This window comes from Hydra vulgaris, chromosome 04 (assembly GCF_038396675.1).
Source record: "Hydra vulgaris chromosome 04, alternate assembly HydraT2T_AEP".
In the NCBI taxonomy this organism is placed as follows: Eukaryota; Metazoa; Cnidaria; class Hydrozoa; order Anthoathecata; family Hydridae; genus Hydra; species Hydra vulgaris.
The window spans coordinates 46,102,524-46,124,592 of record NC_088923.1 but is presented as its reverse complement, the minus strand read 5'-3'; the positions used below and the strand labels follow the sequence as shown (position 1 = coordinate 46,124,592).

Genomic DNA, 22,069 nt, shown 5'->3' with positions numbered 1-22,069 from the left:
TGTTTTAGGATTCTTAGCATTTGATTTGCTTTACATGAGGCAATGATGGATTGGATTTCTACTATAAGATCATTGGTAATTTGAGTTCCAAAGTCACGCTCAGAGATGGTTGCTTCCAATGTAGTTCGTGTCGTTATTGAACAAGGGTTTAATTCCTCCATTGAGTACTTGAAAAGAGTTAATTTTTTTGGCCAAAGTGCATGACCTTGCGTTTCTTTGCATTTAGTTCCATGAGCCAAGATTTAGTCCACTGGACAGTTTGGCCAATATCTGATTGGAGTTGAAGTTGAGCAACAATTGAGTTGACAATGCTTAGGATTTTAGTGTCATCAGCATAGATCTTATAACTGTTTTTTTTGCTTATTACATCCTGCAGATCATTGATGAAAATGACAAATAAAATTGGACCCAAGACTGATTCTTGCAAAAACTCCACTTGTCACAGGTAACCAATTCGATTGAGTGTCGCCAAGGATAACATGTTGAGACCTGTTGAGTAGAAAAGCCTTTATCCAATTGAAAAGATTGCCTTCGATACCCTACATATTTAATTTGTAAAGCATTCGTTGATGTGTCAAAAGCTTTAGCAAAATCCAGAAATACGACGTCAACTGGTAGCTTTCTGGCTATATTTCTAGTCAAGAAGTCCATTGTTTCAAGGAGATTTATAATGCATGCTTTTTTCTCTAAAAATCCATGTTGACTATTTGATAAAAGATTGTTTGATTTTAGATGCTGCATGATTGCCTTCTTAACTAATTTCTCCATTATTTTACACGGAATCGAGGTGAGGGATATTGGTCTATAGTTTGATGGATAAATTCTGGAACCTTTGTTAAATAATGGTGTTAGATTTGCTTTGGACCATGAGCTTGGAGTTTCACCATTGTCAAATGACTTTTGAAAGATGAAAGTAAGTGGAGAAGACATTGAGGTAGAACAAAAGCGTAAAACGTGAGGACTGACATTATCTACACCAAGTGATTTTGATATATCTAGTGCTGAGAGTTCCATTACAGTGGCCAGAGTATCGAAAGATATGCTCTTGAAGATTGTGTAATTTCTACAATCAAAACGGGGAAGATTGTCATTGGATGGCTCTTTGCTGAAAACTGATTGAAATTGATTGTTAAGTGAGTTGGCTAATTTAATTTTTTCAGAGCTAATGATCTCACTGAAACTGGTGATTTGCATAGATGAGATCTGATTTATTACAGAGCGTTTACTTTTTATTCATGAAAACAGTCTGTTAGGATTATGCTTATCATTGGCAAGGGCAATTTCGAAAGATTTCAGAGAAGAATGACTAAATTTTTTAACAAACTTTCTAGTTTCCCTATATTCCCCAGCTAGTGATGTGATTTTCCATTTTGAACTGACGTTATAAGCCCAGAGCAATTTTTTAAGACGAATAATAGTTCTTTTGTCATGGTTGTTTTTTGGGGGATGGTTTGTTTGGCATGCGAGGGATGAATTGAAGACAATATTCATTGTATTTGTTGAGCCAATGTTGGTAACATTGTTCTACGTTTATGTCTTTAAAAATAGACAACCAGTCAACATTATTGAATTTTTTATTGATTTTTTTGTAGTTACCATGCATGTATATAAATTTAGAGCTGTTGAAACGTGATAATTTTATGCTAGAAGCCAGTTTGTAATGCCAGTGCAATAATATTGATCAGACAAACCGAGTGGAGGACTGATATTGATTTTGCTATCATGATATGAAGAGTCACATATGATGAGATCAAGAGTGTTTGTCATAGGGCGATTAGCAGGTTTGAAAGTAGGGACAGTAACAATTTGGTGAAGATAACAATCTTGAAAAGGAGAGACAAATGAAGAACTGAGACCAATTTTACTAGAGAAAAAGACTGAGTTGGAAGTACAAGTAATCTCTGGGAAATTGAAGTCACGAGCAATGATGATATCGTTGTATTTTTTAGTCGATATTAAAGTTTTGGCTTGGAAAATAGCACTTGAAATCTATGACAAAGCTTCGATACCGGAGGATGGAGGTCTATAAATGCAGCCTAGGAACAGAGTTTCATTCAAAAGCTTTAGCTCAACCCATAATTGTTCTGAATAGTAAGGAATAAAATCTTTGTGTAGTAGGGATTCCTCTATTTTGTGGTTTTACTGTTTATGTATATAGTTATACATCCTCCAATTTAGTTGCGATGGCCTGAACGATAGAGGTTGTAGTTTTAAAAAGAGGGAGTTGATTGGTCATTGAACCATGTCTCGGTGATAAAAATAATGTCAAAAAAGTTGTTTTCTGCAAGTAAGGACATGAGTTTTATTAGATTGAGTTCGAAGAGTTTTATTAGATTGAGGGAGGTTGCATTGGTGTAGAAGCACGAAAGATAAGATAATTTGATGGAGAGCTGGCCTTGTTAAAGAATGTTGAACTAGTGAGATGTTGAGAGTGACTGAATGGCTTCAGCAGCTGATTTCCATTTGAAGAATGGATTCCTCTCTCTTCCATTGATTTTGACTGTTTTCAATGTGTCAATGCATTTGATTTTTTCGCTGCGGATGACAAATCGAAAGGGTTTGTCAAGTAAATCTTTTGGCAATAGTTCTGCATTTTCTGTAGCACACTTTTTGGTTAAGTTGTTGAATGTTTCTTGTTCGAGAGGTGTACGGTCTGGGCGAATGTAGACAGATTTTAATTCTTCTATTGAGGCAAGTCGCTTTGCATTAGATAAGAGATCATTGTGGTGCTAACTCGAGTCAAACTCAATGATGATCAATTCATTTGGTTCAGCTGCTATTGTAGTTAAAGTGGTGGTATTGTTGATCTTTTTTGTAAAATGTCCAACAACTTTAAAAGCAACATTATACTTAAGTTAAGAAATTAGCCTCTGATTATTGTCAAAGGATTTTAGAAAACCGGCAACTATAGATCTTTTTGATATCGTTTGCATTTTCGTTGACTGCTGTCATAATTACTTTATTGGCTTCCGAACTGTGCTTAAATGCGCTTGCCCAGTTAAGAGTTGTGGTCAGTTGAATAAGGTGTGGTCATTATCATCAATAATTTACAAAATGCTCAATCTGATATTTTATGTTTGATAAGAGGGCTACCACTATATCAAATATAAAATATCAGATTGAGCAATAACAGCGGATCACCTCTCGTCGATATCTTTTTGAACTTTTTATTCCTTATTAACACAAATAGAACTGTTAGTTTTTTTTGTGTTTTTCAGGGTTAGTCAGGGTTAGAAATCATCAGAAATGGATCTAATAGAAAAAGCTAAAGTATTCATTTCTGATGAGTCTTTATTGATGAAACACTGTTAAATGAAAAAAAATTTTGTTAAGTGATTATCTGCTAATTTATATACACACATATATATATATATATATATATATATATATATATATATATATATATATATATATATGTATATATATATATATATATATGTATATATATATATATATATATATATATATATATATATACGTATATATATATATATATATATATATATATATATATATATATATATATATATATATATATATATATATATATGTATAAATAAATATATGTGTATATATATATATATATATATATATATATGTATATATATATATATATATATATATATATATATATATATATATGTATATATAAACATATATATATATATATATATATATATATATATATATATGTATATATATATATATATATATGTATATATAAACATATATATATATATATATATATATATATATATATATATATAAATATACATATATATATATATATATATATATATATATGTATATATATATATATATATATATATATATATATATATATATATATATATATATATATATATATATATGTATATATATATTTATATATATTTATATATAAGTTTACTTCAATTGAAAAAATAGTTAAAAGGAAGGAGTTATTGATATTCTGCTTAATTTTTCAGTACAAATATTATATTTTAATCTTTTCAAATTACTTTAGCTTTTTCTATAAGTTAAAACCATTTTTTCCTCATTTATTTAGAGTTTAAAAATATTTGTATAATAAAGCTGTTATGAAATATTAGCTGAGAAAGAAAGTATTGAAATGTATTTTTAAAACTAACTAAGTAAGCTGAAATAAGTTAGTGTTATAACATATAATAATATACAGTAATAAAACTTTGTCACTGTTATATATTATTGCAAATATAACCTTAACTTTTACATTTAACAGCATGTCAAGCATTTAAAAAAGATGTTTTTGTGGCATTTTTCTGTTAGACTAAGGACACTTGACTCAGTTATTGGCATGGTGAAATTTAACTATTACATCAATGTTCTAAAGTCATAACATATTTTCTAAATATCACTGAAGATCTGAATAAATTTTTTTAGCATAATTCTGCAACATCTCATAAATTGCGGACTACATTTAACACACTTACCAAGGCTTGCATGGTCATGGTTTGCATGGTCATGGTTTTTTTTACTTAGATGAATGAAAAATCATGTCAGATTGAGTTTTAGTTGATGGAGCAGATGATTGCTAGTTTAAGCAGTGAGTATAATTTGTATTTGAAGAAAAGAAAAGAATTGCAATCTTATGATAATATAGCAAATGCTCACGCTTGGCAGCTGGAGCAGGTCTAACTACATTTAAAAGTGAAGTTGGTCATACACAAAATCTAGTTAACAAGTAGTAAAATACTTGTAAATTTATCTTACATTTAACCAATAACAAGTTTTTATTTCTTTTTACCTTTTATTTTTTTGCATTTAACATATCAAGATGTTCTATATAAGATTAACGTGGAAAGTTATCAGGCTGTGTATGTAAAATATTGTTGTCTGCTAAAAATTTTATGACTTTTTTAGATAATACGTGAGCAAATACTGCTCCAATTTTTTGTTTTTGTTTTAAAAAACTTTCTGTTCCTAGGTAAATGTATGTAACCCAGAAAACATTGTTGTAGAGGATTTGCAGTGGGCATATATAAGGATTTTGAGCGGTTAATTGGAATTTTACTCATAGGTTACTTAATAGACCATTAGAGGTATCCACTTTAAGTGGCCAGCTAATAACTTTTCAACATGTGGTAAAGTGTTTAATCATTGGCTAGCCATTTTTGGCGGATGCCTCAAATGGTCCACTAAACCAATTAGCAAAACTGCAGTGGACCACTCAAAATTTCTATAAAGATTTACTGAAATTCTGCTATAAAATATTTGTTTTGAAGTTTATTTATAGAAACCTAATGTAAGCACAAAAGTTCATCATTTTTTTTAAACCTCAGAGAAAATTAAAACATCTTTATAAGTATTAATCACAAAATACGTTTAAGAAAAATAAAAACTCTATTTCTCTGCTTTATATCAATTTTTATTGTTTTATTTCTTTTGCATATTAAGTCAGTTTAAATAATTAATTAATGTAGATAATCTAATTTACACCTAACTTATGCAAGCAAAGAAATTATGATGATGATAATTAAAGTGCATATGCAAAACTTGCACTAAAAATTCATTACATTGAAAAGTCCAAAATATTTGTTGTTTTTAAATTTGTTATGTGTATTTTTCACTTTTAGAAAACGCACAAAATTCAAGAAATTTTATGGTTGATGTTAAGCAACATGGTATAACCACTATAATTGATGAACCATTTGGTAAGTTTTATTAAATTTAATGTTAAATTAAATCTTATTGAATAAACTTTTTTTTCTTTCAAACAATTATTTAAAGATACCTTTTTATATTTTTGTTGTTTGTTATAATACTTTAACTCAATGGTGTCTCTCTTGATAAAATTTATACTTGCATTAATTGGTAACGCAAAAGTTTCTGAGATATGTAGTACAGCCAGATAGGAAACAACAAAATTAAATAAACATGTACATTTTTTATATTGCTATAGAATGATTTTATTGTTTTCAATTTTTATTGGCATTTACTTTTTAGTTTTCTAGATTTGTTTAAAAAATATACATATACAAGATGTTATTGTATAAAATATTTTTATAATTACTAGATGTAAAATATGGGTGTAACATAATTGCAAATAAATAATAGACACTTCATCACTCATAACAGTTACAATATCTTTGTCTAAGCGAAAATAGAAGATTTTCAATTTCTAACATTTCTATCTTTTCTGCTGTACAACTACCTCAATTATATATTAAACTCAGGTATTAACAAACCCAGGTGTTATTAAACCCAGATTTGATTAAACCCAAGTTGTACAAATCTTTAGAATTTAAATATAATGAACATCCATAAGTCTTTTATTTCTAAAACTGGTCCAACAATAGACACACCAGACCTTTTCTGTTCTCTTTTAAATTATTAATATTTTTAACTAGCTCTTTTTTTATAAAGTAAAAACCCATCATTAATTGTTGCACTTGTTACTTGTTACTAATTGTTGCACTGTTATTTTGTGGTAGATTTAATCCAATAGCTTTTTCACTGGGAATTTGTGGTAGCTCGAATCCTGTTGCAGGCATAGTTTGTCAAGAAAAAAAATCAATCTACAGCTATCATTTTGTTTGACTATTAGCTCTACTCAATTGCTGTTTTAATTGTTGGCAAGATGTTGATGAGGATGATGTGGGACAGGTGTTTTGGACTTTAGTTTTGAAATTCCTTTAGAATTCGTGGACACCTTGTAGATACCTGTGTAGGCGAGTAGTTGGATTAGATAATATGGATTACATTCTTTCCTTTTAAAATAATACCGCACCTATCTATATGTCTTGCTCATTTCTGTTGTTAAAAACTAAACATATAAGATAAATATTTAAATGGTAAGAAAATATTTACAAAAAAGTCCAGTTAATAAAGTTTACTGTACTAATTATATTTAGAAACTATTTAATCTTTTAATGGTAATATACAAAATTGCTGGGCATAAATAAAACAAAACATATTTAATGATACTTATTTTTAACACTTATAAGTTCATGCATATTTACTTAGTTACTCTAAATTATATACCTAATATGCATTATGTAACTTTTTGCAGATATTTGTTGCATTTGTTTGAAAATTTTGAATTTGTTCCTTTTTTTATACAAAATACTATTTATACAAAGTTAAGCTCCCTCCCTAATTAATTATAATTATAAAATTGTTAATATTTAATTTTCAGTCATTAAAACATAAACTTACATACAAATGTGACCATAAAGTGCTCCTCTTTATGACACTCTATATGACAGTTACAATATTCATTCACCAAATTTGCTTTAGCGCAATATTTATGTAAAATACTAATAAACAATTTTTTAAATTTCTTTTTTTAATATTTGAATTTTTATTTTCTTGAGAAATTTCAATAAATTTCTCAAGAAGTAAGAAAATTAAAAACCTGAAGTTTCTTGAGAAATTTTTGAGAAAGAATTCTCAAGAAGAAACACTAAGATGACTTGAAGCCAAATCAAGTCAAAACACAAGTTCATTATGACGCATTAAGATAAAAGCTAAATGACATTTTTGTAAGCAACTTAATGAGAATTAGGATTTTTTTTTGCCACAACTATAAATAGCTTGAAAAATTAAGACAAATTTACAAATCAAGACTTAATAACTTATTATCCTTTATGCACTTAAATTTTTAGTTTGCTATCTTTCTACTAGTCAATTATAATTCAAAATATAGTCTGCTTTTTATTGTAATATAAAATTTTATTGTAATTTTTGGCGCTTTTCAAAAGTATGACTTGAGTTTAAATCTTAAAATATTTACAACAAAAACATTGAATAACAAAACTATCAGTTTAGGGATGTATTTGCAACTCTTTTGTTATTGAATTTATTTATTTTTATTAATTATTAAATTTGATACTGCTATTAAATGAGTTGTAACTTATATTTTTCTTTGCTGTAAGCAAAATATGAACAGTTTATTGATGCAACCAGAAATTAAACAACAGAAATACTTTTTCATTTATTTTGCTTACATGTTTATTTTAAATGTTTTGATTTGACTTTAAAATAATCATAGTCATATGTTGACAGAACTTTAAAAAATTTTTTCACACATTTTTAAATTGTAATTTTTTTATTATAAAAATCAATTTAAAAAATGTATTGTTTGCAATCCAATTTAATATTTTCATGTATTTTAGAACCGTCAAAACCCATTGAAGAAATCAATATTGCACACGGTAAAAACTTTTTTTTTAGATTTAATATAAATTTTTAAACAAAAATGATTTAGTTATATATTAAATAAAATTAAAATATACAAACTTACTTAAAAACAAATCAAAAATATTTTTTATTATAGAATAAAATAATGTATAATATTTGTAAGAAAAAAGTTGTTTGGCTTTGTTATTTCTTAGATTTTCCGATGTTTACTTATTAATATTTTATTAACTTTAAACAGGAAGATTCAGTGATATTTTGTTTCCTAATGGTAAGTAATATTTATAAATTAATATATGTTCTTTTTTTATTTATTTTATTTATTTCATTTTTATTTGTAATTTTTTCTCATTTGTTACTGATAATTATCAGTTAGTTTTTTAGGTGCATTTTTTAGTTTTCATTCTATGGTATTTTTCTTATTATTTAAACCACATTTACATTTAGTGAAGATGTTGTTTACTTAAGTAAGTCATCTATACAATTCAAGTCTTTACAATTGTCATTAAATAACTAACTTGTGTGTATACATAAAAAATGGTATCATTCTAAAAGATCCTTCTTCTGCTGATATGGCTTTTAAATAATATTGTTGTGCTTATATTACTATAAACTTTAAAAAGTTGAGTTTTATTTTATTGATTTGGTTATATCTTTTTTATCATATCATAAAACATGAAACTTATCAAATCATCAAAAAGTTAAAATACTACAACTAATTTTCTTTTTAGATTTAATAAAAAATGTGTTTGTGTTTTTATCTACATTAAATCCAAGCTTTAATTAAAACATTTTTATCTACATTAAAATTAAACCAAAAAATGCTGAAACACTGATTCCATCAATTTTTATAGAATGGAATGCCTTTTTTTTGTGTATCCTTTGCAGATAAGTGTTTTGTCTTTTTATTATGATGTTAAACATAACCACAATAATATTTTAAGCTTTATATATTGTCTTGTTACTAGAAGGTACCCTTTAAACTATTCAACAAGTGCTTAATTGTGTCTTATTTTTTTGTCGGCCTGAAAATGGCATCTGTGGTTCCAATTTAAAAAGTTATAGAGATCCCTTTGATCTTTCTAACTATTGTCCAATTACTCCTTTTACTATTATTAACAGGGTCTTTTTGACTCTTTAAATTATAAGTTTTAAAGACCTCATCTTGAGTCTAATAATTTACTCTCTGTATTACAGTAAAATTGCTGCCCCTTAATAATATTGTCGGGCAACTTTGTTTGTAAAGTTTCTTCATTTAGTGTATCTTGGAAAGTTTTAAAAATTATTCATTTTCTTGATAAACACCACTCTAGGGTTATCTTAATGGATATTACCCCCATTTCTATCTTGATGGACATTACCTCCATTTCTATCTTGATGGACATTACCTCCATTTCCTGTCATCCTTTGAGTTATTTAAAAAAAAAAGTTTTTTCTCACCTAAATGATTTTTAATTCAGATTTTGAAGCTCAAAAGCTTTATTAACGTCTTAATAAGCAACAAAAAAATTATAGTAGTAAAACTATGTGAAAAAAATAAGATAATCAAATATTAAATATTAAAAATTTAGATGATCTCATTGATAAGTCTAAATCCCTCTCTACATTAGTTTTCAAAAATACATACACAGGTCTTCTACAAAAACCAATTCCCTCTTGTTATAAATTATCGGTCTAATACATTAAATACATTGCTTGATTGTTCATACATAAAAATCTTTCTTCAGTTAAAAAAAAAAAAAAATCAATTTCCATTAAATGTTAATAATACCAAAATCAAATATTATGTTAATGAGAAAAAATTAATCATATATCAGATTTTACTCAAATTTCACTGAGACTGTAATTAGTTAAGTTATTTAAAATATTGTAAAAACATAATAATTAAACTAATATTTACCACTAATAAGTTACAAAACAACTTTTGCATAAAAGAACCCCTTCCTTAGCTTCTTAAATCTAATATTGTCTACAAATTTTATTGTGCTAGTTGTAATGCCAGTTATATCAGAATAACATACAGACATTTAACAGCAAAGATAAATGAGCGCATTACAAGTTACAGTTTCATGTTTATAAACATTTAAATTCATCTATTAACTGTAAAAATTTAACTAATTACAATTAATTTTATGTTTTTAAACACCTGACTAAAAGTAAAAGATTTTAGACACTGCCCTGACTAAAAGTAAGTTAAAAATAAATGTAGCACTTCTATTGAACAAGAAAATCCTTTTTTAAATAAACAAGAAACTCACTATATTATAAATTTATCTATCTAGTTTACTTACCTGTTATACTTTTTTATTCTGATTTTTATCAATTGTGTCATAACACACTTTTTATTGGTGTTTGACTAGTTTGTTGTCAATTATTATTTCCTTGTAATATCTTTAGTTTTAAAGTTTATGTATTAGAGTTTTAATTGTTAATTATATTTTTTGAAAATGTAATATGTAACTTCTAAACATGTCATGATTATAGAATATTGTGTTTTAATATATATATATATATATATATATATATATATATATATATATATATATATATATATATATATATATATATATATATATATTTAGTTTTTGTTTTAAAAACTAAAAATATATATATTTTTATTTTTAGTTTTTGTTTTAAAAAATGTAATTTTTATAAATGGCAAATTGTAAAATTATTTCTTAAAGAAATTTATAATTTTATTTCTTGATGGACAAAGAATTATATATTCCTGTGTTAGATGTTGGTTGGTTGTTGCCAAATAGGCTTCAGTATATGAACTTTAAATAAAAGTTTAAACAATTATTTAATAGTTTTAAACTATTAAATAATAGTTTAATTTTTTGAATGAACTGATTAATTGTACGTTTGAACTACTTCAAAGTAACTTACTTAATCACTGACTTTGGTGTGTGCAACATGGTGGTATCATCCTAAAAGATACAAACCTTTAAAAAAAGTATATTTATTGAATTCACTTTCAACAAGGATACATGCAATCTTTCTTTAAGTTGGAAAGGCAAGAAACAAAAAGGAAATAAGCGAGTTGAAGAGCAAATAAGCAGTCAACAGACAGCCGGAGAATTTGTGTTTTGACTGCTTTTTTAAAAAAGTTAAAGGTTTAAAGGAGGGTTGTCACAACAATAAAACAAAAGTTGTTTTTGGCAAATCTGAAAAAAAAAAGAAAGCATTATTATCGACTGTTATCAAATGTTAGTCAAACTAAACCTGCACAAGTATTCATAAATGCTAACAATTTATCATATGAATGAATGACAGTTTAATATACATAAAATATATGCTTGATATTAATGCTATTTTTTTATCATGTTACTATTTTTATTATGTTATTATTTTTTTATTATTTTACAGCTGTTAGCTGTTAACATTTGAAAAAAAAGTTTATAAAAAAATCTAGAGAGAAAAAATATTTATGAGTATTTACAGGTTTCCTAAATTGAAGAACAATGAAGTACATTATAAATTGCAGAAGACAGTTCAACAGTAGAAATCAGGTCAAAAATAAATATTGATTTATTTCTGACCTGATTTCTACTGTTGTACACACACTCTCATCTATTTCTATTAAGTGCTGATTGGGGTTAATTTACACATTATATAGTAAATAGCTACAAAGTCTAGACTAATTATTTTAGGTTTTATTTATTTTATGTTACAGTATATTACTATGTAATAACATATTTATTTTCAATACTTTTTTTAAATTGTCTTTTACACTTGTCACACATCCATATTTATGTTGCTATTTTTAGCTTATAGAATATTTGTGTTTGCATTTCATAATTTATACCATTACCATTAGACCGTTTTATAGGCTTAAACCTATACCGCTCTTTAATTTTCTGGTTATTTTTTTGTGGAGTAGAATTCTACAAATAGTAATTGAACTATTCCCTAGAACTATACAATTCCCTGGAGCATGTTTCTAGCTAATCAAGTTAGTAGAATTTTTCAATTTGTTTTTGTCATAAAGTCATTTTGTTTTTGTTAACACTGTAAACTCTAATATGATCATTTTGTTTTCTTGACATGTTTTTTATTTTGAGTTTCAGGTCTGTCAGGTACCATGACTAGTTGTACCACTAGCTTATCTTAAATTGATTCTTTTTTAGAATTTATAGTTTCTGTAAACTGAATTTTAATTGTTATAAAGTTAGACACTTTTTTACCCATATAATTACACTTATATTTACTAATTGAACTGAGATGGAAGATATTATTCTTTTCATTTTCTTTGCTTATTATATACTAAATAGTATTGTATTATTCAGTATATAATAACATCTTATTATGTATCTATGTTTATATTATATATTATAATTTAAACATGGGCGTTATTTTATTTTTTTAAAGAGTCTGAGTTGATCATTTCTATTTTATGTGTGGTGCTTATATTTGAATATTATTTTTGTTACATGCTTTACTGTAGTGCCATTATTTTGTCCTAAACATCTGTTCAATATTTTTTTTTAATTTTTTTATCCTTTCTCTCTTCCTAGTTTTTTCTTTATTTTACTTGGATTAACAAGAAATACAGGACTTCTAAAGTATTGTGCTTATATTTAGAGGAAGCTCTGTCAATAATAAAGAAGGAATCAAGATTTGTTGACTTTTTGCATTTTTGTTATGAAGCAAGATGCTTGTAATTATGGGAGGCCTTATCAGAATTTAAATTTTCTTTGTTGTGTAGCGTCTTCCACACAACAAAGATTTAAGAATTAATTGTCGGTTTTACCAATATAATTTAAGAATTAATTGATGGTGTCACCAATATATCCTGTTTCAAACAAATTTCTAAACAACAAAGAATTTTAAGTTTTGGCATAAGGGGTCTTTTATGGAAAGCATATTATTAATTTTAAAAGATTTGAGAACTAGTCTTGCTTTTATGTTATCTTTACAAATACATATATTATTATACATGTTTTTTACAAATACATATATTATTATACATTTTTTTAAAAATACATATATTATTATACATGTTTTTTACAAATACATATATTATTATACATGTTTTTTAAAGGAATTTGGCAGTCTTCAAAAAATAGAGAGTTGACTTTATGGAAAGACAAAAATGGTAGACCACGTGTTCCATATGTTATAAACATTGGATCTGAAAACAAAAGAAGTAATGTTTTTTATTAGATATGGGTTTATAATATTAGATATTTAAAATGTTTTTTTTTATGTGAAAATTCCGTTTCTATTTACAAAACATTCACATATTAAAATGTAAAATACAAAATGGAATTTTTTTTTTAGATTTTATTATTATAATCTTATTCTTTTAAATTTTAAAATATTTTTTTGTTATGTGATACAGAAAACTTTATTTGCGCTGTGATATAAAAAATTTGAAGCATTCATTGAAAAAAAACACACTAAAATGAAAAACAAACAAAGAAAATTGAACATATGTTCAGAAAGAACAAAGATTTATATTAAAAAGAAAAAGCATTCACAATTCTTAGTCTGCAATAATCTGATTATTAAAGTATTGCTGAAACAAGTAAATAGATAATAATAGGGAAGTAGTATCTTTTTTTTCAAATTAAACAAAAAATCTTTATGAAATTCCCATAATTTTTAATAAAATACACATGAACAAAAATATACTAGATGTATTACTCATTAAAACAAAAATATATGTAGTTAAATTCAATTTCTAACTAAAGCAAATATATATGTAGTAAAATTCAATTTCTAACTAAAATAAATTATTAGTAAAAAGTGGCATAATAAAAACAAAAATTTTATGCTTTTATATAAACATAGTCTGCAGAGTATTAATAAAATTCTCTTCAGTATTTATTAATTTTAAAGAGGCTCAGTACCAATAACTGTTTTATATTGTCAAATGAACATTATTGCTTCTTATGCTTTACTCCATGATTTGCATCTGTTCTTTCAGTAAAATGGGCTTCACTGCAATTAGTCGAAATCTAACAATACCCAAGTTTGTAAAGCGCCAATATTTATGATAAAAAAGTATAGAAACAAGATCTAACTAATGGACTCATAGTCAAAAACTGTTAAGAAAAAAAAAACAATAAAAATAAAAAACAAATAATACTAATAAAAACAAAAAACAAATGTAATAAGCAAACAAAAATATTGAAAAAATTTTATTATAAATAATTTTATTATAAAAAAATAGTATAGCTTAAATCAATACTTTTAGGAAAAATAAAACCTAAATAAGAAAATTGAAAAAATTTTGTATTATTCAAGAATCAACAAAAGATTGCAAAGTCTTTAAAAAACTCTGACACATATATGTCATAAATACTTATTTCAAATCATGTTTAGCAATAAAAAATGTAATTAGATAAATGGCACGCAAGGCTATGCAAGTTTCTCTAAAAACTAAAAATATAGAATTGTGGAAGAAACGTAGTTTAGAGACCATAACAAATATTATAGTTAAAAATATATAAAACTATATGAACATACATAAAACAATATTCGCTATGCATTGAACCAAGAGCTTCCATGATGCATTGTCTAGCTGACTTTATTCACAATATATTAGGCTAAAATCTGACTGAGGTTATTTTTGATTAAATGATGTTATTTGAATTTAGATTATACAACTATTATTAAACAATCTGTTCGTGCAATGAATGAATATATGTCTCCTTGTGGTCATGATGTATGGGTTGAAAAGGAAGAAAGTGATAAAAAGGCATATATTGAGTTTATAACTACAATGGATGATGGGTAAGTTTTTTTTTTTTTGATTCACTCAACAAGGATGCGAGCAAGCTCTATCAAGTTAGGAGTTACTAGAAAAGAAAAAAATATATAGTTAAAGAGCAAAAAAACTGTGGAAAGTAGATGTAGGTTGTATGAGTCAGGAAAACATAACAATTGCAAAAAGTTTCAAAAGGTTTCAGTACCAAAAAAAACTAAAGAAATAAAAGTTTTTAGAGTATACAGGGACATGTAGTAAAAAATCAGACTTCGCTGAATGCTTAGTCTTAGGAATGGGTTGTATATATGATTTCCATTAGAGGTTAGTAGTAAATAATAATCTGAGAAGATGTATAGAAGACGAGTAAATGAGAGGGTTGCCATTCATCAGTATTGAAATATCGACAGTATTGCAATTGTTTGCTGTAAATAACTGAGTTTTGTTGGAGTTGAAGTTCACTAGCCACTTCAAGCCCCAATCTGTTACAGAAACAAGATCAGATTCAAGATCAGCTGCCTGTTCTAAGCAATCAACAGGAGAAGACTTTCTGTCAAGTCATGAGTATAAAGTTGTGTTAACAGAAAATAGAGCCACTTTAGATGTAAGGTTATCAGGAAAATCAATAGTGTAGATAAGAAACAAAACAGGATACAAGAGATGGTTTGATAATCTCAAAAACTTTCCCAGATACACCATAGAAAGCAAGTTTTTGGAGATGACCAGCATGCCTATTTTTGTTAAAAGCTTTAGATATGTCAAGAGCGATAGCCTCTAGCCTTGCTGCCTCTATCTAATGTCTCAACAGTAAGCAATTCAGCCGTAGAGGGAGAGAGTCGAAAACCATATTGACAGTAAGTTATTACTCTCAAGATATAATGTTAAAAATTTGTTGATCAAAACTCTTTTATCTGTTATCAAACCTTGCTAATAACTGATAGAAGGCTAATTGGATGACAGTTTGAGGGATCAGAATGATCGTTAGAGTTTTTATAAATTGGAACGACAATCACCATTTTCCAGCTGGTAGGAGGTAAACTATTTAATAACTGCATGATTCAGTCATGCAGTTATTAAATAGTTTTGAGAAAATCAATAAGAGTTCTTAAGAAAAATTTTGTTAGACTATGACAGGAATGTTGCTCAGACGACAAGTCGTATAAGAGTTTAATTGAGAACTTTATTAATAGAAGCTTTAGTGATTTTAACCCCTTAAGGACCGATATTTTTTCAAATAAATGCACCAAAAAAATCAATTTTTTTTTATGCTTAGAACTTAGATATTGACATATTAAGAATAAAAAAAATGTTTTAAAAGTAAATTTTATTTTTATACTTAAATATGCTGTTTTTTAATACAAAAAAATGTAAAAATGATACACATTAGTAAAATACATATAGATATATAGATAGATACATAAAGGAAAAAAATATAATATATAACTGAGAGAATATAATAATGTAATAATAAAAAAATATATAATAATAATATTTGTCGTATGAATTACAAAATATAATACCTTTAGATATTATTAAAATCTAAATATTATTAATTTGATTGATTCTTAGTTGTTTTAATATAATAATATTGTTATAAGATTATTTTCACGAATTATTTTGGGCTAATACATAATGAAACGTAAAATATGTGACCGCCCGAGTTATCTCGGGTTTGGTCTTTTTGGATCAAATAACATGACCTGAGATATCTTGGGCCTCGTCCTTAAGGGGTTAATGTCCAACAATGGATTAACCTGTTTAATTGGAATGGAAGGAAGAGTATTTCCATATAGCTTAAAAAATTAGAAAAAATGTTCTTTACAAATAGTTCTGCCTTATCCTTGAGGGAGATAATAAGTTTAGTCACATGAATGAGAGATGGAATGTTAGATCTACCTTTGTTAATGATTAACCATTGTTGAAGAATTTTTTCCTAATGCCTCTAGAGTCTAACTTCTTAGATATGAGATAAAGTAACAAGGTTTAGTGAACTGAGAATAATCAAGCTTGACATCAGACAGCACCGTTTTACATCAATTTCTTGCAATAATAAATAGCATTTTGTTCTCAAGAGAGTTGTTCTATTAAAAAAGTTGTTCTATTAAAAAAAACTACCTTTGTTTCCAAATGCCACTAGAGCCTAACTTCTTAGATAATATATGAGACTTAGTAAACTGAGAATAATTGAGCTAAGCATCAGACAGCACCTTTTTACATCCATTTCTTGCAATAATATGCAGGCATTTGTTCTCAAGACAGTTGTTCTTTTGAAAAAGATGAAAATGATTAAGATTAGATATAACAATTGCACAAGAAGCTGAAAACTATTGAGTAGAATGAGGTTTGATTTGGAACCGACAAGAAAAAATAATAGCTTCCATACCTACTTGGATCCAGGATGCTACATAGGAGGCACATTTATCAGCGGAGAGAGCACAGAAATAAGCCCAAGGATCGACACAAAGGTAATCACAAAAAGAATGCCAGTTAACTCTAAGACATTAGTATGTAGTGCAATAATAAGGTAATTCAAAGGAAGGCATATGAAAAGATTTGTAGAGATCATTGCATGGTTGAAACTGCTAAAAGGAGGAAAAGTAGAAAATGAATACAAGCTAGAGTTAGAGACAAGACACAAATCGAGTGTCAAGAAGGTCATTGAATGTGACGTGAAGGTAAATGATTAGGGTTGTATGGAAAATGAGTCACAAAGTTAACTGAGAAAGAGACTGAGAAATGTAGAAGTTATAAGTTTTAGTGCCAGCAGGGTCACTGGTGTTAGAGTCAAGCTATTCAGTGTGATGTGCATTAAAACCACCAATATAAATAATATTGGCATAGGGGTAAAGAGGAAGGGTATGGTCAATTTGATCAAAAATTACATCTAAAAGAGTTCTTGAGAAAAAGGAAAATGATAAAAAACAAAGAGAAAGGTGATTGAAGGTGAGTGAAGAGATGCTAAGTACATAAAAGAATGGTCAAAGAACTCAAACCTGATTTCTTGACAAATTGGTGAATTAATACGTAATTATATGCCTAAGTTAAGCATATGGTAATTAAGTGAAGCATATGGTAGTTAAGTTAAGCATATGGTAGTTGATTTAAAGAATAGTACCCATCAATACTTAGATCTGAAGAAGGAACAGTTGAATTTAAATTAGTCTCATAAAGAGCAAACCTGGTGAATTTTGAAAAAGGTAAGAATCAATCGATGGAATGTTACTCTGCAGATCATCAATATTTGTGATATATTAAAAGATATGTTGGAATTCATTTGTGGGGATGGTTTTTTATGAATAATATTTTGGTTTCATTTAGATATGACTAAAGTCTAAAGAGCTCCAAGGCAGGTAAATTTTCATGTTGTTATCATCTGCCCAAGATGAGAATTTATATTTACCAGCTCTAGCCTTTTCTCATCCAAGAGCTTCAAGGCAAAGGATTTTCAAGTTCGAGATTTTTGTTTTTCCTTGCTTTTGCATAAAAAAGTAATCCCCAAAAGGCAGCAATGTTTGGAGCAGGTAGTAATGGGTTACATGATAACAGTAGCAGGATAGTCATAATGATCCTGAACCTGAATAGTTAAAAGGAGTTACTTCCTGCATGCAATTTTTTAAAACATTGATGGAAATAATTTAGAAATGTATTTAAATAAACATTACATCTAATAAAATCCTAGAGATTAAAGTGAGCTTAGTTTTATAGTAGGAGTTACTAGTTTGTTACTGAGCTCACACTGCATCAGAAATTTAAACTGAACAAAAACATATATTAGGTAACTTATAGGTGATTGAACACTGCGGCAGATGTTCAGAAAGAATAAAAACATAAAAGTAGCAACTTACAGGTGAGTAAACACCACACAAGGGGTTTAGACAGAATATAAACATACATTTAAATTAGATTAAAGGTGAGTTAACACAGTAACTAAGACCAACTTAAAAATTTAATAACACAAAAAAATTACTATAGACATGACAGATATTAGATAGTATTAATGACAGGAAGTACATTTCTTTTAGTCTTTGCTTAGATTGCAAATTCCACAAAACAGTAGAACATGGGACAGGTTGCACTGGGTTATGTGTTACCAGTAGCAGGATGATCATTATGACCATACATCTGACAAATGACCTTACATCTGACTTGACAATTAAGTTAAACTACTATACAATTTTCTTTTATACTTTTATTTCAATTTTCTTTTATCTTAAATAAGATTTTTTTACCTTACTCTTTATAAGATTTTCCATTCTTCCTTACACAAAGTTTTTCAGTTCCTTGTACAGTTAAATAAACCGTAGTAAGTTTATTTAAAAGTCTTGATGAAATTAAAGATTTATATATAAAGGTAATAAGTAGATTTGGAGTTGACAAAGAACCATAAAACAGAGACATTTCTTTATTACCATCTAACAAGAATCAAAATTAGGAGAACTTTGGATAAATACCAAAATGTTTTTTTCTTCTTTTGAGCCTATCGAATTCTTTTTAAATATCAGCAAGATTATACAAAATCTCAGCATAAGCATATGAAGTCTTCACAAAAAAATATCTATGAGTTTTTTCATAAAGATGTAGAAAATCTAAATGAAGGTATTAAAAGTATGACTTCATGTAGTTGAATGGATTGCCCTAATAACAGAAATCTATGAAGTAAAACTTCAAAATACTTTTTGTGATTTTATGAAAAGTTGATTATTACACAATCAAAGCTGGTTTGTTTTGCTAGTAAAAAAAATATTTTCATATTAGTTTTAGTAAAAAAAAATTTTTTTTTTTTCGGTTTTAGTTGCTTTAGTAATTATGTTGGGAAACAGGGAATACAAAAACAGCGAATTCACATAGGTTATGATTGTGATACTAAAGGTAATTATTATTTTTTATACATGTCAACTTAATTTTTTGACTTGCATATATCTTAAAAATTCAATGTTCATTAACTTTTTCCTTTAAATAAATCTTAGAGAAGATTAATTCTTTTTAATTTTTTAAAAAGTTATAAAGATTTAATCTTACTCTTGCAACTAAAGAATATTGTCTTTGTCTTCTGCTAATCTTCAAAGATTATTGTCTTCTTCCATACATTCTTCCCAGGGTTGCAACAGTGATTCATAATTATCAATGACTTATCTCTTAATACATTCTATTTGGACTGTCCATATTGTTGTGAAAAGTTTTTAAAAAGTTATTTGTTGTTCATTAATTGTTTTAGCTGACACTCCAGATTTCTTTCCTATCATGTTTCATGCACCTTTATAGGTATGACCCCTAGATTTTTCCAAACTTATTATTACAAATAATTCTAATGAGAATATTTTTAATAAAAAGTACATTGGTTTTGCTTTTTTGTATTTTTTAACTGGTTAAATCCAGTAAAGTCTTTAAATGCATTTAATTTTTTTCTTACAGTTCAAAAATGATAGATGTTCTTTATAGCTTATGTCAGTAACTTCATCCAAAATAGTGCAAAAAACTTACGTTCATGGATGGTTTTTAACTTTTCTTGTAATGTTAGAGTAGCCAATATATACAGAATCATATTTTGCACATTGTTATGTGTATACTTGTGACTAATTTTTCCATCAAGATTGTTGAGTAAAACTGTTCTTCCCATCATGACCTTGCTGAGCTCTTCCTTGTTATTTAAATTAATGTAGGCATTTCGAAAAAATAAAATGTTTTCAAAGAGATTTTTGTATTCATTTATAGCTCTCCTATTACAAATTTTCCATCAACTCAGCAATATCTTGATAATGGAGCACGTTAAGTTGATATAATGCAGGCTATTTTGTGATATGCTGAATCTTGGTGAGTGTAAAAATATTTTTATTAACTTAGGTTCTCTCAAATTGACTGACAAATAAAAACAAGATAGGTATCTTAGCTTTCATCATTATGCAACCATGAAAATCCTTAAACCAATGATGCTGGCATAAACAACCTTGAGCTAAGCTCCTCAGTTTATTCTTTCAGTTTACTTAAATTTCATATTTTATTTTTTTTTATCTCAAAAGTTAGGTTTTAGAGGATTTGGGAAATTTTCAATAGTGTTATTAACAAAGGTAAGTCTAACATTTTTTTTCTGCAATACATGGGTCTGATCTTATTATCTCTCCCAGGGTTAAACTATTTGGAAAAAATTTTTCTTCTTATTTGGCTCTTGAATCTGATTTCCATATTTTTCTTATCATTCCAAAAAAACAATTTAATCCCGTGTTAGAGAATCAAATCATTTGGTATCCGCTACTTAAGTTCTTTCTATGTGGTCCGGACAACATTTATGTCATATCATTACAGTAATGAACCCACTTCAATATCCTCTTAACTTTTTTATAAGTGCTTCACTGAATTCTGTTTTTTTGCTACTTTTTTGAAAATAGCATCAGTGATTCCAATTTTTAAAAACCATATATTCAATCCATTGCAAAGTTGTCTTTCTTTATTGTTCTGACAAAATTTTTACTCTCGATTCCATACTCTACCTCTGAAAATCTATTATTTGTTCCTGTATGAAATCTGGTGGTCATGTTTGGGCTGGTTTTTCTAATGAGGAGCTTATTAAGTAACTCTCCTAGACAAGATTAAAGTTTTGGAATTGTTCTAGTTGCTAAACTTGAGCCACTGTTTCATTGCTGTAGAATTGCATCTCCTTGACTTTACTACAAAGACTTTTATAGTCGCTGCTAAAATGAGCTATCAATTCTAATTCCCTAAACAAATACTTTTTCTCACGTGGCTTGTCATTTAGCAAAGTTGCAGTTTTCAGTAACAAAATAAGTTTTTTATAAAAAATTATTTTTTAAATTGCAAAACGATATTCATTTATAAATTAGATTTTCTTAAAGGGACCATTCTACATGAAATGCTTCATGCAATGGGCTTTGTACATGAACATCAACGTTGTGATCGCGATAGTTACATTGAGATTGTAAAGCCAAATATTAATCACCTTGAAGGAGGTTAGTTAAATCTACTGTTTTTTTTGATAGAGAGATAATTGTGTTAATAATTTTATATAAATCTTATATAAAATCTGTCAATTGTTATCTTGCTCTGCAATTTTCATCTTTTTTCATCCAGTAACCTCCAACTTTAATTAGTGGTAACTTGCAGCCTTGTTGAAAGTGAAAATGTTTAAAAATATATTTATATATATATATATATATATATATATATATATATATATATATATGTATA

At 27.0% G+C, this 22,069-nt stretch overlaps 1 protein-coding gene across 2 annotated transcripts in view; it reads left to right on the top strand.

Annotated features, from left to right (window-relative positions):
* The window catches only part of LOC136079838 (uncharacterized), a 97,209-nt gene that overhangs the window by 19,512 nt on the left and 55,628 nt on the right, over positions 1-22,069 (top strand). For both annotated transcript variants that reach the window (XM_065796450.1, XM_065796451.1), the window contains 7 exons: positions 5,595-5,672; positions 8,136-8,174; positions 8,399-8,428; positions 13,202-13,306; positions 14,763-14,898; positions 19,662-19,738; positions 21,718-21,831. In XM_065796450.1, the coding sequence (XP_065652522.1) occupies positions 5,595-5,672; positions 8,136-8,174; positions 8,399-8,428; positions 13,202-13,306; positions 14,763-14,898; positions 19,662-19,738; positions 21,718-21,831 (579 nt within the window). The remainder of the gene's footprint in view (positions 1-5,594; positions 5,673-8,135; positions 8,175-8,398; positions 8,429-13,201; positions 13,307-14,762; positions 14,899-19,661; positions 19,739-21,717; positions 21,832-22,069) is intronic.